The sequence below is a fragment of the Lethenteron reissneri genome, chromosome 16, assembly GCF_015708825.2.
Source record: "Lethenteron reissneri isolate LAM-NWPU_2019-01 chromosome 16, ASM1570882v1, whole genome shotgun sequence".
Lineage (NCBI taxonomy): Eukaryota > Metazoa > Chordata > Hyperoartia > Petromyzontiformes > Petromyzontidae > Lethenteron > Lethenteron reissneri.
In genome coordinates this window covers 14,951,181-14,974,017 of record NC_083794.1, presented here as the reverse complement: position 1 = coordinate 14,974,017, position 22,837 = coordinate 14,951,181, and the positions used below count along the sequence as shown (strand labels likewise).

Here is a 22,837-nt window from a genome sequence, read left to right as displayed (position 1 = left end):
AGTGACACAACCACTGACTACATCTATAGAGCTCGTGACGCGCAAAACCCCTGCGCGTAGAGCCACGTGGAGACACACGGAACCACGTGGAGTGACACGGTACCACGTGGAGCCACACGGAACCATGTGGAGAGACATGGAGCCGCTGTATCCACATGCACGACGCGCCTGGAGTGGAGGCCGCACGTGGGTGAATAATTAGCGCGCTAATTAAGCGGCAGTACAATCTCGGTACGTCGACAATGAAACCCGTCACGTGTCCACGCAACGCGCATCACGAGCAAGTTCCGCTCAACATCGCAGTCGGCCCGTCATTGATCGGCCCAGGGTTCGTTTCAACAGGGCCTGGGCCTGCTGATGAGTCCCAGTGAAATCGAATCCGCTCGAGGGTTTTGCCGCTTAAATAAGGCGCTGTTGTTAACGCCTGATGATGCTGGATGTAATCTCCAGCGAAACGTCGGACAAAGTTGTCAAACTAATTTTGCTCGCTTTTCAGCATCCCCCCCCCCGCCCTCCTCCGGTGTTGCTGAAGAAACCATATCGATGGGGACATTTGTCCACGTGACGACTTGAATCGATTGGCTCGGTCGGGTCGTGGAGGCTTCTGCTCGTTGAACACTCCACGACGCGATCTCACCCGACATAGACACGAGGTAAGAACCAGACTAACGGCTGTGAAGAGTTTTGTGTAAAACAACAAAAGAGGAGAAATGTCACTGGAACGCATCGGAGCGCTAGGCCGACGGGCTGAATGTCACCGCTCGTCACTTGATAGACTCGTGCGGCGGGGCCGTTCCGTCTCTGCTTACACTGGACAGGCACAGAACGCACCATGACAGCAGCGCAGAATGAGTTGCGCAATACAAATATGCCCCGTGTAGCCTTTAACAGGCTGTCGGGGCAAGTGCTGTTAACGCTCATTCAAATGCGCTTCTGCAGCCCGTCTGGAAAGCGCTTGCTTCCGATATTAGAAGCCACTAGAGCTTATGCACTTTAAAATCATCGATATTAATTTCTGATCTTTATGTTCAGTTTGTTGTCCTTCCCCCGAACCTCCAATTATCACGGTTGGCTACGTACGGTGCAAAAGAAGTTCTGCATACATTCAGCGAGTAGCACAAATAAAGGCCAGAACTGCGCACGAGGGGGTGGTGTGGCCAGAACCACGCCCGGGTTCTCATTTAAGGCTGAGTAGACCTAGGGGGAAACCTAGGATCGTTTCAGATATTTGTCACTGATATTGGCCGTGTTCTCGAATCGCTCTCGGATCGCCGGGTTCGTAGCGCAATGAGCCAACCACTGCGCTAACGCTCGCCACACGCTACACTCACACACACTCACACACAGGGACACACACAGAGACACACAGAGACACACTCAAACACACAGAGACACACACAGAGACACACACAGAGACACACTCACACACACGGAGACACAGAGAGACAGAGACACACACAGGGACACACACACAGAGACACACAGAGACACACAGAGACACACACAGAGACACACACACAGAGACACACACAGGGACACACACACACAGAGACACACACAGAGACACACACACACAGAGACACACTCACACACAGAGACACACAGAGACACACACAGAGACACACACAGAGACACACACAGGGACATACAGAGACACACAGACACACACAGAGACACACACAGGGACACACACGGAGACACACACAGAGACACACACAGAGACACACTCACACACACAGAGACACACAGAGACACACACAGAGACACACAGAGACACACAGAGACACACTCACGCACAGACACAGACAGAGAGAGAGACGAGCCCGCTTGCTCTACTGCACCGTTACCGTGATGCGCGGAGCCACGGTGAAGGAGCGGCTGCGCTGGCGGTGGCCACAGGTCCCGATGGGCCCCCCCTGGGGCAGGGGGACCTCGCCTTGGGGTCCAGAATCGCTCATCCCCCTCGCTGGTCCCCGGCTCGCTCCTCCTCACCCCCCCTCCTCACCCACCCCCCCCCCCCCAAAAAAAACCCCAGGAACCTCCCCCCCCTCTAAACCCGTCCTGGATAAATCCGCGAGAGCTTTAATCGTCTCGGCACGGCGAGACGATGACAGCGGAGGAGCGAAGAGGCGACGTCGAGGAGTGTCGAGAGAGTCGGTGAGAGCCAAGGGTAGTCAGTCAGTCTGCGCGAGAGTCGGTGTTAGTCAGTGTCGATAAGATGTGTAAGCGGGTAAGAGTGGAGCTCTGTAGAACAGCATGCACGAGTCCAAGTGGATTGAGGAGAGGTGAGTGTCGGGAGAGTCGCTGAGCTCGACAGAGTCGAGGAATGGTCGAGTCGAGGGCAGTCTGCGATTGTGTGAATGTCGAGGTGGGTCAACGGCCGTCGAGAGTGCTGGGCGAGAGGCGAGCGTCGGTGGAAGAGTCGAGAAGTGTCGACTCGACGACGTGAGCCGGTCAGAGTCTGGGAGTCGATGAGAGCACGAGAGTGCAAGAGTCGAGGGGGTCTGCGGGGGGTGATGTCCCCCCTCCGCCCCCACGGGAACCACGGGAACCTGCCCTTACACCGGACGGACTCACAAGCAGAACTGATGGTAGCACTACTGCTGGTTCCACTACTACTGCTGGTTACCACTACTACTGCTGTTATCACTACTACTACTGTTATCACTATTACTGCTGGTTCCACTATTGCTGATACCACTACGGCTGATACCACTATTGCTTGATACTGCTACTGCTGGTACTACTATTGCTGATCACACTACTGCTGATGCTACTGCTGCTTCTACTGCTGCTGCTCAGGACTGCTGATTCTGACACTATTGACGCTGCTGAGACTGCTGCTGATGATGATGATGATCCTACTGGTGCTCTTGCTGCTGCTAATGCTGATACTACCACCACTGCTAATGCTATTGCCGCTGATAATGTTGCTGTTGCTATAAATTATTGCAACTGCTGATACTACTGCTGTTGCTCATACTTGTGCTGACACAACTGTGACTCCTACTGCTGATACGACGGATGCCTATTGCTACTGTTGCTGCAGAGGAGTTGAGCGGTCGAAGAGGGGGTCACAAGGAACCGCTGGTGGTGGTCACTGTGACGAGGTGAGCTTGATGAAGAGGCGTGAGAGAGAGGTCGATGCATGAGCTCCGTGGAGATATCTGAAGGCAAAACGACAACTCATCCCGCGCCAGGACATGAGCGAGAAGACTCTTCCGTGTCAAGAGCGGCGGCGAGAGGCAGGCGAGGACTGGCACGAGACTCTAGGGAACGGACAGAAGCAGCAACAGGAGCAGCAGTAGCAGAAGCAGCAGCAGCAGAAGCAGCAGCAGCAGAAGCAGCAGCAGAAGAAGCCGTCCCGGTTCGCGCTCCGGCCCGGGTTGTCCCCTTTGAGGTTCAGGGAAGATTGGCGAGGAGCGATTCTCGCAGAAGCCTCCTCCTCCTCCCCCTCCTCCCCCTCCTCCTCTTCCTCCTCCTCCTCCTCCCCCTCCTCCCCCTCCTCCTCTTCGCCCTCCTCTTCCCCCTCCTCCTCCCCCTCCTCCTCCCCCTCCTCCCCCTCCTCCTCTTCCCCCTCCTCCCCTCCCCCTCCTCCTCGCACTGGGGCGGATAAAACGGTTGTGGTGGTGGCTGTGGTGGTGGTTGTGGTGGTGGTGGCTGTGGTGGTGGTTGTGGTGGTGGTGGTTGTGGTGGTGGTTGTGGTGGTGGTGGTGGCTGTGGGAGTGTTGCCCGTGTCCCGGGCTGACAGGAAACAGGCCACTTCCAAGTGACAGGACGCGGGGTGGGGGGGCGGGCACAAAAAAGGGGGGAGGGGGCAGCGTAGGGGCAGTGGAGGGGGAGGAGGGGAGGGTGAGGAGTGAGAGGGGGAGAGAGGGTGAGAGGGGGTGAGGGGGTTGAGGGGTAAGGGGGGGTGAGAGGGGGCGAGGGGGTGAGAGGGGGTGAGGGGGGTGAGGGGGTGAGGGGGTGAGGGGGGATGAGAGGAGTGAGGGGGGGTGAGAGGGGGGTGTGAGCCACCGCCACCGAGGGACGACAACTTGAACGCAAACAGCGACAGCAGAAGCCGCGGGTTGTGGCTGTGTGAGTGTTGTGGCTGTGTGAGGGTTGTGGCTGAGTGAGGGTTGTGGTTGTGTGAGGGTTGTGGTTGTGTGAAGGTTGTGGCTGTGTGAGTGTTGTGGCTGTGTGAGTGTTGTGGCTGTGTGGGGGTTGTGGTTGTGTGATGGTTGTGGCTGTGTGAGTGTTGTGGTTGTGTGAGTGTTGTGGCTGTGTGAGTGTTGTGGCTGTGTGAGTGTTGTGGCTGTGTGAGGGTTGTGGCTGAGTGAGGGTTGTGGTTGTGTGAAGGTTGTGCTGTGTGAGGGTTGTGGCTGTGTGAGGGTTGTGGTTGTGTGGGGGTTGTGCTGTGTGAGGGTTGTGGTTGTGTAAAGGTTGTGCTGTGTGAGGGTTGTGGTTGTGTCAGGGTTGTGGCTGTGTGAGTGTTGTGGCTGTGTGATCGTTGTGGTTGTGTGAGGGTTGTGGTTGTGTGGGGGTTGTGGTTGTGTGAGTGTTGTGGTTGTGTGAGGGTTGTGGCTGTGTGAGCGTTGTGGTTGTGTGAGGGTTGTGGTTGTGTGAGGGTTGTGGTTGTGTGAGTGTTGTGGCTGTGTGAGGGTTGTGGCTGAGTGAGGGTTGTGGTTGTGTGAGGGTTGTAGTTGTGTGAAGGTTGTGGCTGTGTGAGTGTTGTGGTTGTGTGATGGTTGTGGCTGTGTGAGTGTTGTGGTTGTGTGAGGGTTGTGGCTGTGTGAGGGTTGTGGCTGAGTGAGGGTTGTGGCTGTGTGAGTGTTGTGGTTGTGTGAGGGTTGTGGCTGTGTGAGGGTTGTGGTTGTGTGAGGGTTGTGGCTGTGTGAGGGTTGTGGCTGTGTGAGTGTTGTGGTTGTGTGAGTGTTGTGGCTGTGTGAGGGTTGTGGCTGAGTGAGGGTTGTGGCTGTGTGAGTGTTGTGGTTGTGTGAGGGTTGTGGCTGTGTGAGGGTTGTGGTTGTGTGAGGGTTGTGGCTGTGTGAGGGTTGTGGCTGAGTGAGGGTTGTGGCTGTGTGAGTGTTGTGGTTGTGTGAGGGTTGTGGCTGTGTGAGGGTTGTGGTTGTGTGAGTGTTGTGGCTGTGTGAGGGTTGTGGTTGTGTGAGGGTTGTGGCTGTGTGAGTGTTGTGGTTGTGTGAGTGTTGTGGCTGTGTGAGGGTTGTGGTTGTGTGAGGGTTGTGGCTGTGTGAGTGTTGTGGTTGTGTGAGTGTTGTGGTTGTGTGAGTGTTGTGGTTGTGTGAGGGTTGTGGTTGTGTGAGTGTTGTGGCTGTGTGAGGGTTGTGGTTGTGTGAAGGTTGTGCTGTGTGAGGGTTGTGGCTGTGTGAGTGTTGTGGCAGTGTGAGTGTTGTGGCTGTGTGAGTGTTGTGGTTGTGTGGGGGTTGTGGTTGTGTGAGTGTTGTGGTTGTGTGGGGGTTGTGGTTGTGTGAGTGTTGTGGTTGTGTGAGAGTTGTGGCTGAGTGAGTGTTGTGGTTGTGTGAGCGTTGTGGTTGTGTGAGGGTTGTGGCTGTGTGAAGGTTGTGGCTGTGTGAGTGTTGTGGCTGTGTGAGTGTTGTGGTTGTGTGAGGGTTGTGGCTGTGTGAGTGTTGTGGTTGTGTGAGTGTTGTGGTTGTGTGAGTGTTGTGGCTGTGTGAGTGTTGTGGTTGTGTGAGTGTTGTGGTTGTGTGAGGGTTGTGGTTGTGTGAGGGTTGTTGCTGTGTGAGTGTTGTGGTTGTGTGAGGGTTGTGGTTGTGTGAGTGTTGTGACTGTGTGAGGGTTGTGGCTGCGTGAGGGTTGTGTGAGTGTTGTGGCTGTGTGAGTGTTGTGGCTGTGTGAGGGTTGTGGTTGTGTGGGGGTTGTGGTTGTGTGAGTGTTGTGGTTGTGTGAGGGTTGTGACTGAGTGGGGGTTGTGGTTGTGTGAGGATTGTGGTTGTGTGAAGGTTGTGGCTGTGTGGGGGTTGTGGCTGTGTGAGTGTTGTGGCTGTGTGAGTGTTGTGGCTGAGTGAGTGTTGTGGCTGAGTGAGGGTTGTGGTTGTGTGAGGGTTGTGGTTGTGTGAGGGTTGTGGCTGTGTGATTGTTGTGGCTGTGTGAGGGTTGTGTTTGTGTGAGGGTTGTGGCTGTGTGGGGGTTGTGCTGTGTGAGTGTTGTGGTTGTGTGAGGGTTGTGGCTGTGTTAGTGTTGTGGTTGTGTGAAGGTTGTGGTTGTGTGAGTGTTGTGGTTGTGTGAAGGTTGTGGTTGTGTGAGTGTTGTGGTTGTGTGAAGGTTGTGGCTGTGTGAGTGTTGTGGCTGTGTGAGTGTTGTGGTTGTGTGAGGGTTGTGGCTGTGTGAGTGTTGTGGTTGTGTGAGTGTTGTGGCTGTGTGAGTGTTGTGGTTGTGTGAGGGTTGTGGTTGTGTGAGGGTTGTTGCTGTGTGAGTGTTGTGGTTGTGTGAGGGTTGTGGTTGTGTGAGTGTTGTGACTGTGTGAGGGTTGTGGCTGCGTGAGGGTTGTGGTTGTGTGAGTGTTGTGGCTGTGTGAGTGTTGTGGCTGTGTGAGGGTTGTGGTTGTGTGGGGGTTGTGGTTGTGTGAGTGTTGTGGTTGTGTGAGGGTTGTGACTGAGTGGGGGTTGTGGTTGTGTGAGGATTGTGGTTGTGTGAAGGTTGTGGCTGTGTAGGGGTTGTGGCTGTGTGAGTGTTGTGGCTGTGTGAGTGTTGTGGCTGAGTGAGTGTTGTGGCTGAGTGAGGGTTGTGGTTGTGTGAGGGTTGTGGTTGTGTGAGGGTTGTGGCTGTGTGATTGTTGTGGCTGTGTGAGGGTTGTGTTTGTGTGAGGGTTGTGGCTGTGTGGGGGTTGTGCTGTGTGAGTGTTGTGGTTGTGTGGGGGTTGTGGCTGTGTTAGTGTTGTGGTTGTGTGAAGGTTGTGGTTGTGTGAGTGTTGTGGTTGTGTGAAGGTTGTGGTTGTGTGAGTGTTGTGGTTGTGTGAAGGTTGTGCTGTATGAGGGTTGTGGTTGTGTGAGTGTTGTGGCTGATTGAGGGTTGTGCTTTGTGGGGGTTGTGGTTATGTGAGGGTTGTGGCTGAGTGAGGGTTGTGCTGTGTGGGGGTTGTGGTTGTGTGTGTGTTGTGGCTGTGTGAGTGTTGTGGCTGTGTGAAGGTTGTGCTGTGTGAGTGTTGTGGTTGTGGTTGTGGCTTAGTGAGGGTTGTGGTTGTGGGTGTGTTAGGGTTGTGGTTGTGGCTGTGTGAGTTTTGTGGTTGTGATTGTGACTGAGTGAGTGTTGTGGCTGTGTGAGTGTTGTGGTTGTGGTTGTGCTGAGTGGGGGTTGTGGTTATGACTGAGTGAGTGTTGTGGCTGTGTGAGTGTTGTGGTTGTGCTGAGTGGGGGTTATGGTTGTGACTGAGTGAGTGTTGTGGCTGTGTGAGTGTTGTGGTTGTCCTGTGTGGGGGTTGTGGTTGTGACTACGACATTGGAGTTAGTTTTGAACCCACGCGGTGGTGGCGGAGCGAGCGAGGAGGTCGCCCAGCTGACTCAGGCGACTCGCCGTGCGTGAGAGAGAGGGGGGTGAGGGGGTGAGAGGGGAGGGAGAGGAGGGGGAGAGGGGGGAGAGGGGGGGGGAGAGAGGACGGGGGGAGAGGGGGGGGGGAGAGGAGGGTGAGAGGGGGGGGTGGGAAAGGAGGGTGAGAGGGGGGGTGAGAGGAGGGTGAGAGGGGGGTGAGAGGGGGGGAGGAGGGTGAGAGGGGGGTGAGAGGAGGGTGAGAGGGGGGGGAGAGGGGGGGAGAGGGGGGGGGGAGAAGAGGGTGAGAGGGAGGGTGAGAGGGGGGTGAGAGGGGGGGGGGTGAGAGGGTGAGAGGGGGGGAGAGGGGGGAGAGGGGGGAGAGGGGGGGGAGAGGAGGGTGAGAGGGTGGGATGAGAGGGGGGGAGGGGGGGGAGAGGGGGGGGGAGAGAGGAGGGTGAGAGGGGGGCGAGAGGAGGGTGAGAGGGGGGGAGAGGAGGGTGAGAGGGGGGGTGAGAGGATGGGGAGTGGGGGGGAGAAGGGGGGGAGAGGGGGGGAGAGGAGGGGGAGAGGGGGGGGAGAGAGGAGGGTGAGAGGGGGGCGAGAGGAGGGGGAGAGGGGGGAGAGGAGGGTGAGAGGATGGGGAGGGGGGGAGAAGGGGGGGAGAAGGGGGGGAGAGGGGGCGAGAGGAGGGGGAGAGGGGGGGAGAGAGGAGGGTGAGAGGGGGGCGAGAGGAGGGGGAGAGGGGGGTGAGAGGGGGGGGAGAGGAGGGGGAGAGGGGGGGAGAGAGGAGGGTGAGAGGGGGGCGAGGAGGGGGTGAGAGGGGGGAGGGGGGGAGAGGGGGGGACGGGGGGGAGAGAGAGGGGGGTGAGAGGGGGGTGGAGAGGGGGGGAGAGGTGGGGTAGAGGGGGGAGAGAGGGGGAGGGAGGGGGAGGTGAGAGGGGGGCGAGAGGAGGGGGAGAGGGGGGAGATGGGGGGAGGAGGAGGAGGGGAGAGGAGGGGGAGAGGGGGGGAGAGAGGGAGGGTGAGAGGTGGGGGGAGAGGAGGGGTGAGAGGGGGGCGAGAGGGGGGTGAGAGGGGGGGAGAGGAGGGGGAGAGGGGGGAGAGGAGGGGGAGAGGGGGGGAGAGAGGAGGGTGAGAGGGGGGCGAGAGGGGGGTGAGAGGGGGGGAGGGGGGGGGAGACGGGGGGAGAGGGGGGAGAGGGGGGGAGAGTGGGGGGGGAGAGGGGGGCGAGAGGAGGGTTGAGAGGGGGCGAGAGGAGGTGAGAGGGGGGGGAGCGGGGGGGAGAGGGGGGGGGGGAGAGGGGGGGAGAGGGGGGGGAGGGAGAGGGGGGGGGAGAGAGGAGGGATGAGAGGGGGGCTGAGAGGGAGGGTGAGAGGGGGGGGGGGAGAGGAGGGTGAGAGGGGGGGGGAGAGGAGGGGGAGAGGGGGGGAGAGAGGAGGGTGAAAGTGGGGCGAGAGGGGGGTGAGAGGGGGGGGAGGGGGGGAGAGGGGGGGAGAGGGGGAGAGAGAGGAGGGTGAGAGGGGGGGGAGAGGAGGGTGAGAGGGAGGGTGAGAGGAGGGTGAGAGGGGGGGTGAGAGGAGGGTGAGAGGGGGGGTGAGAGGAGGGTGAGAGGGGGGGAGAGGAGGGGGAGAGGGGGTGAGAGGAGGGTGAGAGGGGGGAGAGGAGGGTGAGAGGGGGGGGAGAGGAGGGTGAGATGGGGGGGAGAAGAGGGTGAGAGGGGGGGGGTAGAGGGGGGAGAGGGGGGGGAGGAGGGTGAGAGGGAGGGTGAGAGGGTGGTGAGAGGGGGGGGTGAGAGGAGGGTGAGAGGGGGGGGAGAGGGGGTAGAGGGGGGGGAGAGGAGGGTGAGAGGGGGGGTGAGAGGAGGGTGAGAGGGGGGGAGAGGAGGGAGGGGGAGAGGGGGGGAAAGAGGAGGGTGAGAGGGGGGTGAGAGGGGGGGGAGAGGAGGGTGAGAGGGGGGGGTAGAGGGGGTGGGAGGGTGAGAGGAGGGTGAGAGGGGGGGTAGAGGGGGGGGGGGAGTTCTCCCGTGTGCGGGGTCGGCACAAGTGGAGTGGTCACACTTAGCCAAGCCCCCTGGTGTGAGTGGTGTGTGTGGTGTGTGTGGTGTGTGTGTGTGGTGTGTGTGTGTGTGTGTGGTAAGGTGTGTGTGTGTGGTGTGTGGTTTGTGTGTGTGTGTGTGGTGTGTGTGGTGTGTGTGTGGTGTGTGTGTGTGTGGTGTGTGTGTGTGGTGTGTGGTGTGTGTGTGTGTGGTGTGTGTGTGTGGTAAGGTGTGTGTGTGTGTGTGGTAAGGTGTGTGGGTATGGTAGGGTGGTGTACACGTGTGTGCGTGGTGTGTGTGTGTTAGGGTCAAGGGTGTGTGTGTGTGTGATAGAGTGGTGTGTACGTGGTATGGTTGTGTGTGTGTGGTAAGGTGTGTGGTGTGTGTGTGTGGTAAGGTGTGTGGGTATGGTAGGGTGGTGTACACGTGTGTGCGTGGTGTGTGTGTGTTAGGGTCAAGGGTGTGTGTGTGTGTGTGGGATAGAGTGGTTTGTGGGTGGTATGGTTGTGTGTGAGTGGTTGACTGGTGTGAGTGGTGTGTGTCTGTCGTAAGGTGTGTGGGTATGGTCGGGTGGTGTACACGTGTGTTTGGCGTGTGTGTGTGTGGTAGGGTGAGTGGTGTGTGTGTGTGTGGTAGGGTGAGTGGTGTGTGTGTGTGGTAGAGTGAGTGGTGTGTGTGCGTGGTAGAGTGGAGAATGTATTGGCTATACTTCATGGTGCAGCAGTTCGCGGGCTGTGCTACGAACCGGCAACCGGAGTTCGATTCCCGCTCACGGCAAACACCAGTGACGATTATCTGAATCGGTTCTGGGTCTCCTCTAAGTCGACTCAGCTTCAAATGAGTACCTCGTGCGGAGTCTAAACATGCCCACTAGGGAGACAAAGGCGGCTGGGCGTGGTGCTGGCCACCCTACCCCTCGTGTGCCGTTCTGGCACACGAGCGGGTGGGTGGCACTTGCCCTCACAGTCTAATAAGGCTACACGGGGGACTTTTGCTTTTTTGTTTTCAGAGGTGTGGAGGTTGTGATTTTGGGTGTACGTGGAGTCTGCCTTTGTGTAGTAACGGCTGCGTGTATGGTATTGATGCATCTGGTTGTGTGCGTGTGTTCAATGTTGTGTATGGTATTGGTGCATCTGGTTGTGTATGTGTATGTTCAATGCTGTGTGTGTGGTATTGATGCATCTGGTTGTGTGTGTGCTTAATGCTGTGTGTGTGGTATTGATGCATCTGGTTGTGTGTGTGATCAATACTGTGTGTGTGGTATTGATGCATCTGGTTGTGTGTGTGATCAATGCTGTGTGTGTGGTATTGGTGCATCTGGTTGTGTGTGTGATCAATGCTGTGTGTGTGGTATTGATGCATCTGGTTGTGTGTGATCAATGATGTGTGTGTGGTATTGGTGCATCTGGTTGTGTGTGTGATCAATGCTGTGTGTGTGGTATTGGTGCATCTGGTTGTGTGTGTGTGTGATCAATGCTGTGTGTGTGGTATTGATGTATCTGGTTGTGTGTGTGTGTGATCAATGCTGTGTGTGTGGTATTGGTTCTGTATCTGTGGGTGGTAATGGGTAACTGGAGAGGATGTGTAGTGGTTAGCTAACAAAAAAAACAGGCGACTCGAGTTAAAATCTCTCCCACGGCCAACATCATTGACGATTATCTGAATCGGTCGTGGGCCTCCCCTAAGTCGACTCAGCCTCAAATGAGTACAGTACCTGGTACATTTACATTATTGAGATTATTTTGCTGCTATACATTTCAGCACAATACGCCACGTTGTCGCTTCTGAAAAATACGTTAATAGTTCAGTGGGCTTTACCTGGTAAAGATTAGTTTTATTGTATATTTGTCAGTGATTTGTTTACCATTTCATACGTTGCATTCCTATCGTGTTTTGGTACTGTGGTTGTAACGTTCTGATCCGCCACGACTGGAGATCTGTGCAAACGAGCTTCGTAGCTCATCGGATTTCTCCAGCACACAAAAATATTCACATTCTGAAACCTCCACCAATGGAGAGACAAAGGCGGTGGAGCGCAGCGCTGGCCAGCCACCCTCGTGCGCCGTGCCGGCCTTCATAGGTGCTGCTACTCGCTAACAGCACTTGCCCCAACAATCTGTTGAGGCTGTACGGGGGGTCTTTGTCTTTGTGTGCGTGTGTGGTAATGTCCACACACGCGCAGCTGGGTGTGTCGGTGGCGTTGTGCGACATACTTGCGGTGTGCTGCTACTCGTCTGCAAGCACGCGAATGCAGAGGGTTATCTGTGTATGTGTGCGTGTCTGTGTGGCCCTCGCTCACAGCACTTGCCCCAACAGTCTCTGCAGGCTATACGGGGGATCTTTGTTTGTGTTTATCTCTGTGTGTAAAAGTGTGTGCCTATGTGTCGCCAGTCATCTCAGTCGGTCACCCCATGGCACCGGGGTCTGTCCCGTGACTTCCTGCCAGCGAGCCTTTCACACTTCATGTGGCCTCAAAGTGCACCCAGCCTGGCACAGGCGCCGTTGTGACGTCACCACCACTTAGCATATCTGTGTCCTGGCGACCCAAGTTCGATTCCCACTCAGGCCAACACCAGTGACGATTATCTAAACCGGCCCCGGGCCTCCCCTAGGTCGATTCAGCCTTAAATAAATAGCTGGTGCGGTGTGTAAACATCGCCACTGGGGAGACAAAGGCGGTCGGGCGTGGTGTTGGCCACTCACGCCCTCGTGTACCGTGCTGGTCTTCATAGCTGGTCGCTAACAGCACTTGCCCCAAAAGTGTTTTGAGGCTAAAAGAGGATTATTTGTCTTTGTGCAGATGGCTGTGGAGGAGGAGGCTCGTGAAGGACGCAACTGGGCAGTTGGAGGCAGTCACCCTCCAACAACAGCGGAGGGCAGAGGAGCGACGCTCACAACAACGAGCGGAGCACCGGGAGTATAAAACGCAGCGAGTTGGCACAGTGCGGAATACAGCTGGTGGTGCATCTGCCAGTCATCTCAGTCGGTCAACCCACGGCACTTGGGTCTGTCCCGTGACCTCCTGCCAGCGAGCCTTCCACACTTCACGCGATAGCTTCAAAGTGCACCTAGCTTGGCACAGGCGCCGTGGTGACGTCACCTCCACATAGTGGTGAACGGCCGATGTCTGTTTGCGTGTCTGTTCGTGTGTCTTCGTGTCTCTGCTCATGTCTCTACGTGTGTTCGTGCAGATGTGTATATATGTGTGTGTGTGCTAATGTGTGCACGCTATTTGTACGTACCGTACTGAATATGCCTGTGTCTTTGTCTATGTCCACGTGTGTTTACTTGGCTATACGCGAGTCTTTTCGCTTATGTGCGTGCGACTGTGCGTGGTTCTGTGTGTTTATGTGTACGTGTTTATAAAGGCTATAGATGGATCTTTGTATGTATATGTGTGCCCGTGCGTGTGTGTCTTTGTTTTTTTAGGGGGGGCGGTGGCGCAGTGGTTAGCGCACTTTTGGCTGCACCCCATCGCCCCCCCCCCCACCTCGTGAACCCTGCCAGCCTTCATAGGTGCTCGCTAACAGCACTTGTCCCAATCGTCTGTAAAGGCTATACGGGGGGCCTTTGTCATAGCCTGTGTGTAAGTGTTCATGGATATTCATCATAGGTCCTCGGTAAAAGCACTTTCCTCCAACAGCCGGTGGAGGCTATACTGGTGATCTCGTTCTTTGTGTAAGTGTGCGAACCCAAATCCCAAATCCCAAATCCCAAATCCCAAGTCCCCGTGTGTGTGTTTTTCATCTCAGTCGGTCAACCCATCGCACCTGGGTCTGTTCCGTGTCCTCCTGCCAGCGAGCCTTCGATACTGCACGTGCCCTCAACACGCACCTAGCCTGGCACAACCGCCGTGGCGACGTCACCGCCACTTAGTGGCGAACGGCGGTTGTTGTTGTTGTGTCTGTATGTGTCAGTGTGTGCGTGAGTGCGCGTGTGTATGTCTTTGCATTCGCACCCCCCATCAGCGTGTGGAGGCTATACGGGAGATCTTTGTCTTTGTGTATGTGTCTGTGTGTGTCTGTTTGGGTTCGTCACAACAAGCCCTCGTGCCCATAGCCCCACCCCCCTCCCTCCTCCCTCTTCCTCGCTGCCCACTCTCCCGGGCAGCGGCAATCCTAGCAAAGGCGACTTCGCTAATGACTTCCAGATGCTGACTTACAGTGCGCGCAGACCGGCTCGTGGTGGGGGCCGGGGTGAGGTGGTGGGGGGGGGGTCGAGGACGTGGCCGGGGTGGTGAGGAATGGCTGCTGGAGGTAGTGGAGTGGAGGAGGAGGAGAGGGCAGGATCTCAAGATGGGCATACAGTCGTGAACAAGGCAACCCCGACACCTCGGGAACGCACGAATCGCCGAGACTGAAACCCCCAGAGCTCCGTCATTTGTTAAACGCAGTCGCTGAGCACGGGCCAGCAACAATCCGCACTGCCAAAGTTGTAATATAGAAAGTTTGTAATATATATAGGTGTCTTGACTTGAGCAATGTTATTATTGTTACTAGAGGTTGTGGGGGGAATACCCGATGATGATGATGGCGGGATGGAGGCAATTCCAACGTGGAGCAGTGCGAGGGGGATAAGCGAGACAGAGAAATGTTGTGACGTACAGTGTGGGTGGGTGAGTGCGTGGGTGAGTTGGTGAGTGGGTTGGTGAGTGCGTGGGTGAGTAGGTGAGTGGGTGAGCAGGTGAGTGGGCGGTTAAGCGAGTGGATGAGTGGGTGAGTGAGCGGTTGAGTGACTTGAGTGGATGTGAGTGTGTTGTTGTGGCGAGACATGCGGTGTGGATGAGATGAAACGGTCAGACTTGTTGACCGAGAACCCGTGAACAACACTGCGTGGCCTTCGGAAGAACACACGAAAGAAGTGGAAGGGTTGGGCAAAATATCCGTGCTTGCTGCTCGACACGGCTCCGCCGTAAATAAATACCGCCAAGGAATAACAACCATACACACGCATCGCCGATTCTCGTTTCCAACCACGCGCTTTGTCCTCGCAAAGGGGAACCCCTCTGATCAATTTCCCCGGTTTCCACAACGGGGTTTTCGGCTCCGTAACAGCAACGCGACTTTATTCTGAGTCCCCTCTGCGATTGCTTCACCCGTGGTGAGAGAGTGTGCCCTGACTGCCGCGTTGTCCCAGGCCGAGGCGCCGCAGCCCGCAACGCGCACATCCCACCGAGTCGGAGACGTTGCCACGACTTCCGTCGCTCGCACCTGCGGTGGCGTCTTGGCGTAGCGCTTCCACAGTCGGCGATGTGGCCAATCGCAGTGACCGATGCTGTGCTCCGTTTGAACGAGAGGCAGATGCGGATACCCGATGCACAAACGGAATAAAAAAAAAATTTCCAGTGATGTACGACCGTGGTCGTCCAGAACAGACCGCACAATGTGCAACGACCCAATTCCGAAGAGACATCATGACAGCGACACACCGCGCTGCTCCTGACGCGGTTGTCTGGCTTGACCACCTGGGTGTGACATCGTCGCTGCTGCTCTGCGCCTACATCAGCAGCCGTACGAATGAGGTGGCGTTATCAATTCACACCTCGTGGGCCGTATCGGTCGATCGATCGATCGATGCGCGTGCGGCTCGAGAGAGTTTGGCGACCTTAGGTGGGTGGCGCCGATCTCTGCTGTGGCCCGTGGACGATTTGAACCCGAGGAGGTGAACGAACAAGCGACGTTCGACTGGGAACGTGGCGATTGGAAAGCAAAAGACGAGGTTGTGCCGCTACAGTGGAAGAGTGCGTGTTTACTGGGGGGCCGATTGCGAGGCGCCGCTAATGACCAACGCGGCCGTCTTGTTGACGTTTGTGAGTCGCCGCCAACCGCAGTCCGTTAATTTGTATTCTTTAATTGCACAGATTACGAACGGGTTTGCGTTTCTCTCTCTCGCTCGTTTTTTTTTTTTGCACTGGAAACGTCCGGGCTCACGTGAGGAGGCACGCGTGGCTGCGTTTTAGGAATCGTCGCCAAAATAACGAGCGAGCGAGAGAGTCGTCCTGGCAGGAGCAGCAACAGCAGCAGCAGCGACTTACAACCTCTTCATCATCCTCATCCTCGTCGTCGTCTCCCCACCGAGGAGCGGGCGCGTGGCCACTCGTGGCAGCCCCCGCCTCTGTCTGGAACGCGGTCACCGCCACCACCATCGCGATCGCCCCGCTGCTTCGTTTCGCTCTACGCCGACTTTGCAGAGACACCGAACGCCTCGTCGCGTTCTTTAAGGCCCCGCCGCTGTCGTCGGATTTTCGAGCGACACTGCGAGCTCCGCACGGCCACTCACAAGCCGTGGGTGACCGTGCGCCTCATGACATCATCATCATCATCACGATTGTTGTTGTTGTTGTTTAGAGGTAAAAGGTTCCCTTTGCTTAAACGAGCGTTGCGCGGTGCTCACTTTTGTTTGCAGTCCTGAGGCAGTGCTGGGTATCCCGCATTTCCATGGCAGGGACATTGCACAACAAAGTGGTACTCGTTCTAAGATGCGTACGCGGCGGAGCGGTGGCGCAGTGGTTAGCGCACGGCGGCTATCAACCCCGCGGATCTGACTTCGACTCCGATAGTAGAGAAGAGAGAGGCGGGTCGAGAGCTAGAGCCGCAGAGTGGGAGACGGAGTGACTTGTCGTGACGCGCTGTGCGAGTCGGATTCGGCGCCGAGTCTATAGCCATCATGAGCAGCAGTATCGCCATCGTCGTTATCATCAGCAGAAGCAGCAGGATTATCGTCATCATTACTAAGATCATCATCGGAGTCGTGTACAGGGTGGTGGTGGTGGTGGTGGACGGGAGGTTACCGAGTCAGACATAAGCGTGCCACCCAGAGGCCGGCGACCCAAGGGGAAGAGATGGCCTAAAGCCACGTGGTGGTGGTGGTGATGACGGCTGCGTAAAAGTAGAAACTCTCGGATGATTTCTAAATAAAGTTGCCTGTTGTGCGAGTTAAACACAATGGCGAGTACGCCGCGAGTCACACGCCCGCACTCACGGGACTGGGCCAAACATCCCGACGTAGCAACAGGACCCTCTTGAGAATAAGTCACGAGACTCTGTGTGAGACTTTCCTGGGATAAACAAAGAGGATTAATAATAATATTATGATGATTCCAGAACGCTGCGATCTCTCCCCGCATAAACGGCTCTCCGTGGATACTTCATCTAAACACTCGCCGCCACCCTGCAGACAGCGTGCGCACACTCGCCCTCGCGTTCACCCCATCGCTCACCTCACAGCTCCTTCTCACCCCACACTCACCACCCCTCTCTCGGGGGCCCGCACACACGAGGGACGACATCGAGGGCGAATGGGCGGGTTAGAGGAGCGGTGGCGCAGTGGTTAGCACGCTGCGCTACAAACGGGGGCGAGCGGAGTTCGATAGCCGCTCACGGCTAACATCAGTGACGAATATCTGAACCTGCCTTGCGTCTCCGCCTGGTGCAGCGTGGAAACATAATTATTGGGGAGACAAAGGCGGCCGGGCGTGATCCTAGGCACACGTAGCCTCTTCTTCGTACGCCGTTCCGGCCTTCATAAAAGTCTTCTCTAACAACTCTTGCCATAATTGCCTGAACAGGCTATACGGGGGATCTTTGTCTGTGTACAGTGTGTGTGTATGTAAGAGGGTGTGGTAGTTGCAGTGATTCACAGAAGCGAGAAGTAATGACCCAGTGAGTTGGGCTCACTTCTCTGCCACGGCTAACATCAGTGGCACTTGGTATGTGAACCAGTTAGGGCCTCCCCCTAGGTCGACTCAGCCTCAACTAAGTGCCTATTGTGGTGTGTAAACAATCAGCACTGGGGAGACAAAGGCGGCCTTGCGTGGTTCTGGCCACACCATCCCCTCGTGCTGGGTAACACCACTTGCTCACAAAGTCTGTTAAAGAGCAGACAATGGATCTCTGTTTGTGCCTCATGTGTGTGCACTGTGTGTGTCCGTGTGTGTGCACTGTGTGTGTCCGTGTGTGTGCACTGTGTGTGTCCGTGTGTGTGCACTGTGTGTGTCCGTGTGTGTACACTGTGTGTGTCCGTGTGTGTACACTGTGTGTGTCCGTGTGTGTGCCTGTGTGTGTCCGTGTGTGTACACTGTGTGTGTCCGTGTGTGTACACTGTGTGTGTCCGTGTGTGTGCACTGTGTGTGTCCGTGTGTGTACACTGTGTGTGTCCGTGTGTGTGCACTGTGTGTGTCCGTGTGTGTACACTGTGTGTGTCCGTGTGTGTGCACTGTGTGTGTCCGTGTGTGTGCACTGTGTGTGTCCGTGTGTGTGCACTGTGTGTGTCCGTGTGTGTACACTGTGTGTGTCCGTGTGTGTGCACTGTGTGTGTCCGTGTGTGTACACTGTGTGTGTCCGTGTGTGTGCACTGTGTGTGTCCGTGTGTGTACACTGTGTGTGTCCGTGTGTGTGCACTGTGTGTGTCCGTGTGTGTACACTGTGTGTGTCCGTGTGTGTACACTGTGTGTGTCCGTGTGTGTACACTGTGTGTGTCCGTGTGTGTGCCTGTGTGTGTCTGAGTCTGTGCGGGGAGCGGTGGCGCAGCGGTTAGCTCATTGTGCTACGAACCACCGGTGACCAGGGTTCAATTCCCCGACACTGCTAACATCTGTGGCACGTTGGTATCTAAACCTCTCCTGGCCCTCACCTAGATCGAGCCATCCTAAAACGAGCACATTGAAAAAGTCCCGACACATTAGCAGCGTGGAGACAAAGGCAAGCCCGGCTTGTTGATGATCACACCGACCGCTTGTGCGGGGTGACGGCCTACAATGACACGGGGGACCTTTGTCATCGTATGTAAATAGGTTTAAAGAGCCGTGAGATTGTGTGCCCAGTGTATCTATCTGCGTGTGTGTCTATATGCTCTATGCCCACCGAGGCCTCAAAGTGCACCGAACCTGGCACAATCTCCGTTTCTATGGATGCTCGCTTTAAAAGCACTTGCCCCGACAGCCTGTGCATGCTATCCGGGGGATCATTGTCTCTGTAAGGGGTTTATTGTCCGACGTTGACGCTGATGCAAAGAGGAATCATCTCCGAAAATGCGCAGATGGCACGTGCCGTGCCCTGGTACAAATGTAAACGATAGGCCACAGTTCAGCGTGCTCGCTCAGGTCAACGTGAAAACTTCGATCGGTCACTCGAGTGTCGAGGACAATTCAGCTCGCACCCCGCGTGCTCACCCCATACAAGAGTTTACCACTCACACCACATCTTCATAACGCACACACCGTGTCCTGACCACGTGCTCACCACATACAACAGTTTACCACTCACACCACATCTTCATAACGCACACACCGTGTCCTGACCACGTGCTCACCCCATACAAGAGTTTACCACTCACACCATATCTTCATAACGCACACAGCGTGCTGATCTCCTACACGTCCTCACCCCGTACACTATGCGTCTCTCCACGCACACCACGTGCTCACCACGCTCACCTCGTATACCACGTGCTCACCTCGTATACCGCGTGCTCACCTCGTATACCACGTGCTCGCGCCCGGGACTGGCGCACGCGTCCCCCGCCGCCTCCACCCGGCGCGGCTCGGGCAACGCCACGGGCAGGGACCTCACGGTCCTGGGGGGTGCCCCGTGCGGCGCGGAGGGCCCAGCGATGTGCGCCTCGGGCACCAAGGTGGTGAGAGCGGTTGCTGCTTGGCTGCTGCTGCCGGTGGTGGTGGCGCTGCTGGTGCTGCTGGTGCTGCTACTGGTGGTGGTGGTGTTGCTGCTGCTGCCGCGCCCGACTTTGAGACGAAATTGCTTGCGCACATCCTCCAGAGATGGGACCTGCGACAGGAACCCGTGCGCTCTGCGCGCCTCCACGCTCGGTTTGTTCCTCCCGGGCAACGACGCCGACTTGGCCTCGTGAAGGGCCTTGGCGCTCGGCGTGAGAGCCGCGGAGGAGGCCGCCGCCGCGGCTTCGCTTGGGGCGCGCGCCGCCGGCCTGAAGGGCGACCTGGAGACCGCCTTGCATTGTCCGAGAGGCACCCCGACTCCCACGCCGACCCCGACGGACGCGGCCACCGCGGAACCCTCGCTCGCCTTGCCCTGATCCCTGGCCTTCCTGCCAAAGCCCCTGGCGAGGTGCGGGGTGGTGGGGGGCGCGCAGAGGAGCTCCCCCGGGGACAGCGGCGCCTGGGCCCGGCGTGCGGCGCGAGGTGGCACCGTCTCAGGACTGGGACCGCGCGCGGAACGGATGCGTCTCATCTCCAACTCGTTCACCTCGTTGTTCTCCTCGCTGCTGAAGAGCGCTCGAGAGGCCGCCACCACCACTCCCACCTCCTCCTCCTCCACCACCGCCGCCGCTCTGCTCCAACTCGCTGATGGAGTCCACCAGACTGCGGAATCCCACCGTGCGCATCTCGCCGTAGGGGCTCGGGTCGCTCAGAGATTTCTTCTTTGGCGCCCTGGTGCCATCCTCGGGCCCCGCGGTCCCAGCGCGAGGACGCTGTTGGTGGTGCGGCTGCGGCCCCGGCTCGCTGGCTGCTCGCTCCTCGGGGCTGGGCCCGCGAGGGGTGGGCCCCACCTCGCTGCATATGGAGGAGGCGTCGCTGTTGGTGCTGAAGCTGCACTCGCTGAGCGCGCGGGGCACGGGGGATTCCGACATGGACCCAGGGAGACTGCCCCGTCCCTGATGCTGCCCTTGCTGCTGCTGCAGCTGGAGCTGGAGCTGGGCGAACTCTGCCTCCTCGGTGACCGAACTCAACCGGCGGAGAAGCGCGGGGTCACTGTGGAAGCGCGCGCGGTCGCGGTCTCCATCGTCCGCTCCGCGACCGTTCGTCGCTGTCGCCGCTGTGGCCGCCGCGTCGGGGAGAGGCTGCCCCTTGGCCGCCCCTCTCCTCCTCGCCCGGCCGCTCCCTTGGCCGCCTTCGGCCCCGTCCCGGGAAGCGGGCGCCGCCGCCGCCGCCGCCGCCGCCTCGGCCGCCGCTGTCCCCGCTCTCCGCACGAGCTTGAAGGCGGACGCGCGAGCGTGCGACTCGGCGGGCCCGTCGCACGACTCGGAGAGGCGGCCTCCTCCTCCTGCTCCTCCTGGCGCTGGTCGCGTGCACGCGCCCTCGTCCAGCGCGGGCGAGGTGGCACCACCGCCACCACCACCGCCACCGCTCTGGATGACGGCGCCCACCGCTTGCGGTGGTCCAAGAGGGGCCCAACCGCAGCCCCCACCTCGGCGTGCCCTGTCCTCACCTCCCCTCGCGCAGTCCGAGCCCGCGTAGTCTCTGCTGGATCCCTGTCCGAGCGGCTCCCTCGACTGTTGGTGCTGCTGATGATGCTGCTGCTGCTGATGATGTTGATGTTGCTGCTGATGATGATGATGCTGCTGATGATGATACTGCTGCTGCTGCTGCTGCTGTTGGGCACCGTTGCGTTCCCGGTCGCGGGGAATGGGCGCGTCAGCACAGCCCCCGGGGAATGCCCCTTCCTGCTGGTCGACCCCGTCGCCCGCTGCCCTCGCCGCCCGGCGGAAGGAGTGCGCCGCGAGGAGGTGGTGATGGTGGTGATGGTGGGGGGGGGCATCGTCCCCGGGCCCCGCCGCACGGCCCACGGTGAAGGACTGACTTCTCCGCAGCGCGGCCGTCAGGTCCTTGAGCCGGTGTCTCCGCGGGGTGCGCGGGGCCCCTTCGCTCACGACGCCGCCGCCGCAAGGGGGGCCCGACCTCGACCCCCCTGATCGGCCCTCGAGACCCGGGGAGAGCCCGGCCTGGGCCCCGTGCCCTGCGTCCCTCAACTCCCCGCGCTTGATGCGAAGGCTGGAGAAGTCGGTCTTGAGGAGGTTGAGCAGGGTCATGGTCTCGGACGTGAGGTCGGGGTTGGACGTGGACTTCTTCTCCTTGGCGACGTCGCCCTGAGTGTTCGAGTTGGACTCCGGGTAAGGGAGCGGCGGGGCGGCACCCGCCGACTCGGTCGTCGCCGTCCACGGCGGGGCGCCGGGAATGATGGAGGCGGGGATCTCGGGTCGCCTCCGCACGAGGATCTCCCGTGGCGGCAACGCCTCTCCCAGCCGCGCTTCCAGCGGCCGCGTCCCCCGAGACTTCATCATCAGCAGCATCTCCTCCGCGTCTCCGTGCTCGCCGCGCTCGGCCCAGTCGCCCCGCGTTCGCCTTTTATGGTGCTGCTGCTGCTGATGGTCCCGTTCTGATGGTGGTGGTGGTGGCTCTGCTTGAGAATCGTGCTGTCGCTCGCTCGCCACGGGATCATCACCACCACCGCCATCACCGCCATCACCACCATCACCAGCAGCAGTCGAAGTTGACACATTCGCCGCAGTAGCAGCGGCGGCGGCGGCAGCGGCTGCAGCTGCCGCCGCCGCCGCTCTCTCTCGCCTCCCTCTCCACGGCAGCAGCGTGAATCCAGACACGGCCGAGTGCTCGAACATCGCCCCGCCGGGGCCCCCCACAACGGCGAGACGCACCCCCCTCCCGATAAACCTCCTCGGGCCCCCCCACCACCCAACGACGTAACTCCGCTCAACTCAAACCACCTCGCACCCCTCCACGACGGAACGGAACGGCCCCAGTTATCGCTCCACGGGGGAGGTTCCTTTTGGCCATGCGGGACCCGAACTCGTCAGATGTCTCCTCCGATCTCCCCCCACCCCACGGCTGCTCCCAGCGAGGCGAGGGGGTAGCCTGGTTCCCGGCGAGGGGATAGCCCCGGGGCCCGGGCACGGGCGCCGCAGTGCGGGTCGCGCGTCTCGGCGGCTGTCGCCTCCACGGCGCGTGAGGAATGCGCGGCGAGCGGAGAGGGCTCCGGGATTTTGGCTCCACGCGGCGATGACGCGGCCGAGGTGGGGGCGACGTGGCCCCCAGCTCATAGCGCGAGCCGCGCTGTGTGAGCCGCACTGTGTGAGCCACGCTGTGTGACTGCAAGCCACGCTCTGCGCGTGTGAGCCGCGCTGGGTTCGTGAACCACGCTGCGTGGTTGAGTCACGCTGTGTGCCACACTGTGAGCCACGCTCTGGCTGAGCCACGCGACGTACTGAGCCACGCTCTATGGCGACGCCGTGCACGAGCCACCGCGTGAGCCACGCAGTACGAAGCATCCCAAAAGCCACGCTGTATTGCGCAACACGCCACGCTGTGTACCGAGCCACGCTCGATGGTGAGCAAGTGACGCGCCGCGTGAGCCGCCGACTGTGATGAGCCACAGATGTGCGAGCCATTCTCTGGCGAGTCACGCCCGTACGGCTCACCCGCCGAGCCCCGCCCCCCAGGACCCTGCAGCCCCACCACCTGGAGACCCTCGTTACGATCCCCCCCCGCCCCCCTTTTTCAGGAGCGCGCGCGCTGAACGGAAACACGTGTCGACGTGTCTTCACGAA

General features: G+C 58.8%; 1 protein-coding gene across 1 annotated transcript in view; it reads right to left on the bottom strand.

Moving 5' to 3' along the window:
* Positions 1 to 21,565, bottom strand: part of LOC133343114 (rho guanine nucleotide exchange factor 17-like) — a 68,441-nt gene extending 46,876 nt beyond the window's left edge. The window contains exons 1-3 of the mRNA XM_061552620.1: positions 20,878 to 21,565; positions 19,885 to 20,643; positions 18,997 to 19,838 (exon numbers count right to left, since the gene is read on the bottom strand). Of these exons, the coding sequence (XP_061408604.1) occupies positions 18,997 to 19,838; positions 19,885 to 20,643; positions 20,878 to 21,565 (2,289 nt within the window). The remainder of the gene's footprint in view (positions 1 to 18,996; positions 19,839 to 19,884; positions 20,644 to 20,877) is intronic.
* Positions 21,566 to 22,837: the final 1,272 nt, after the last annotated feature.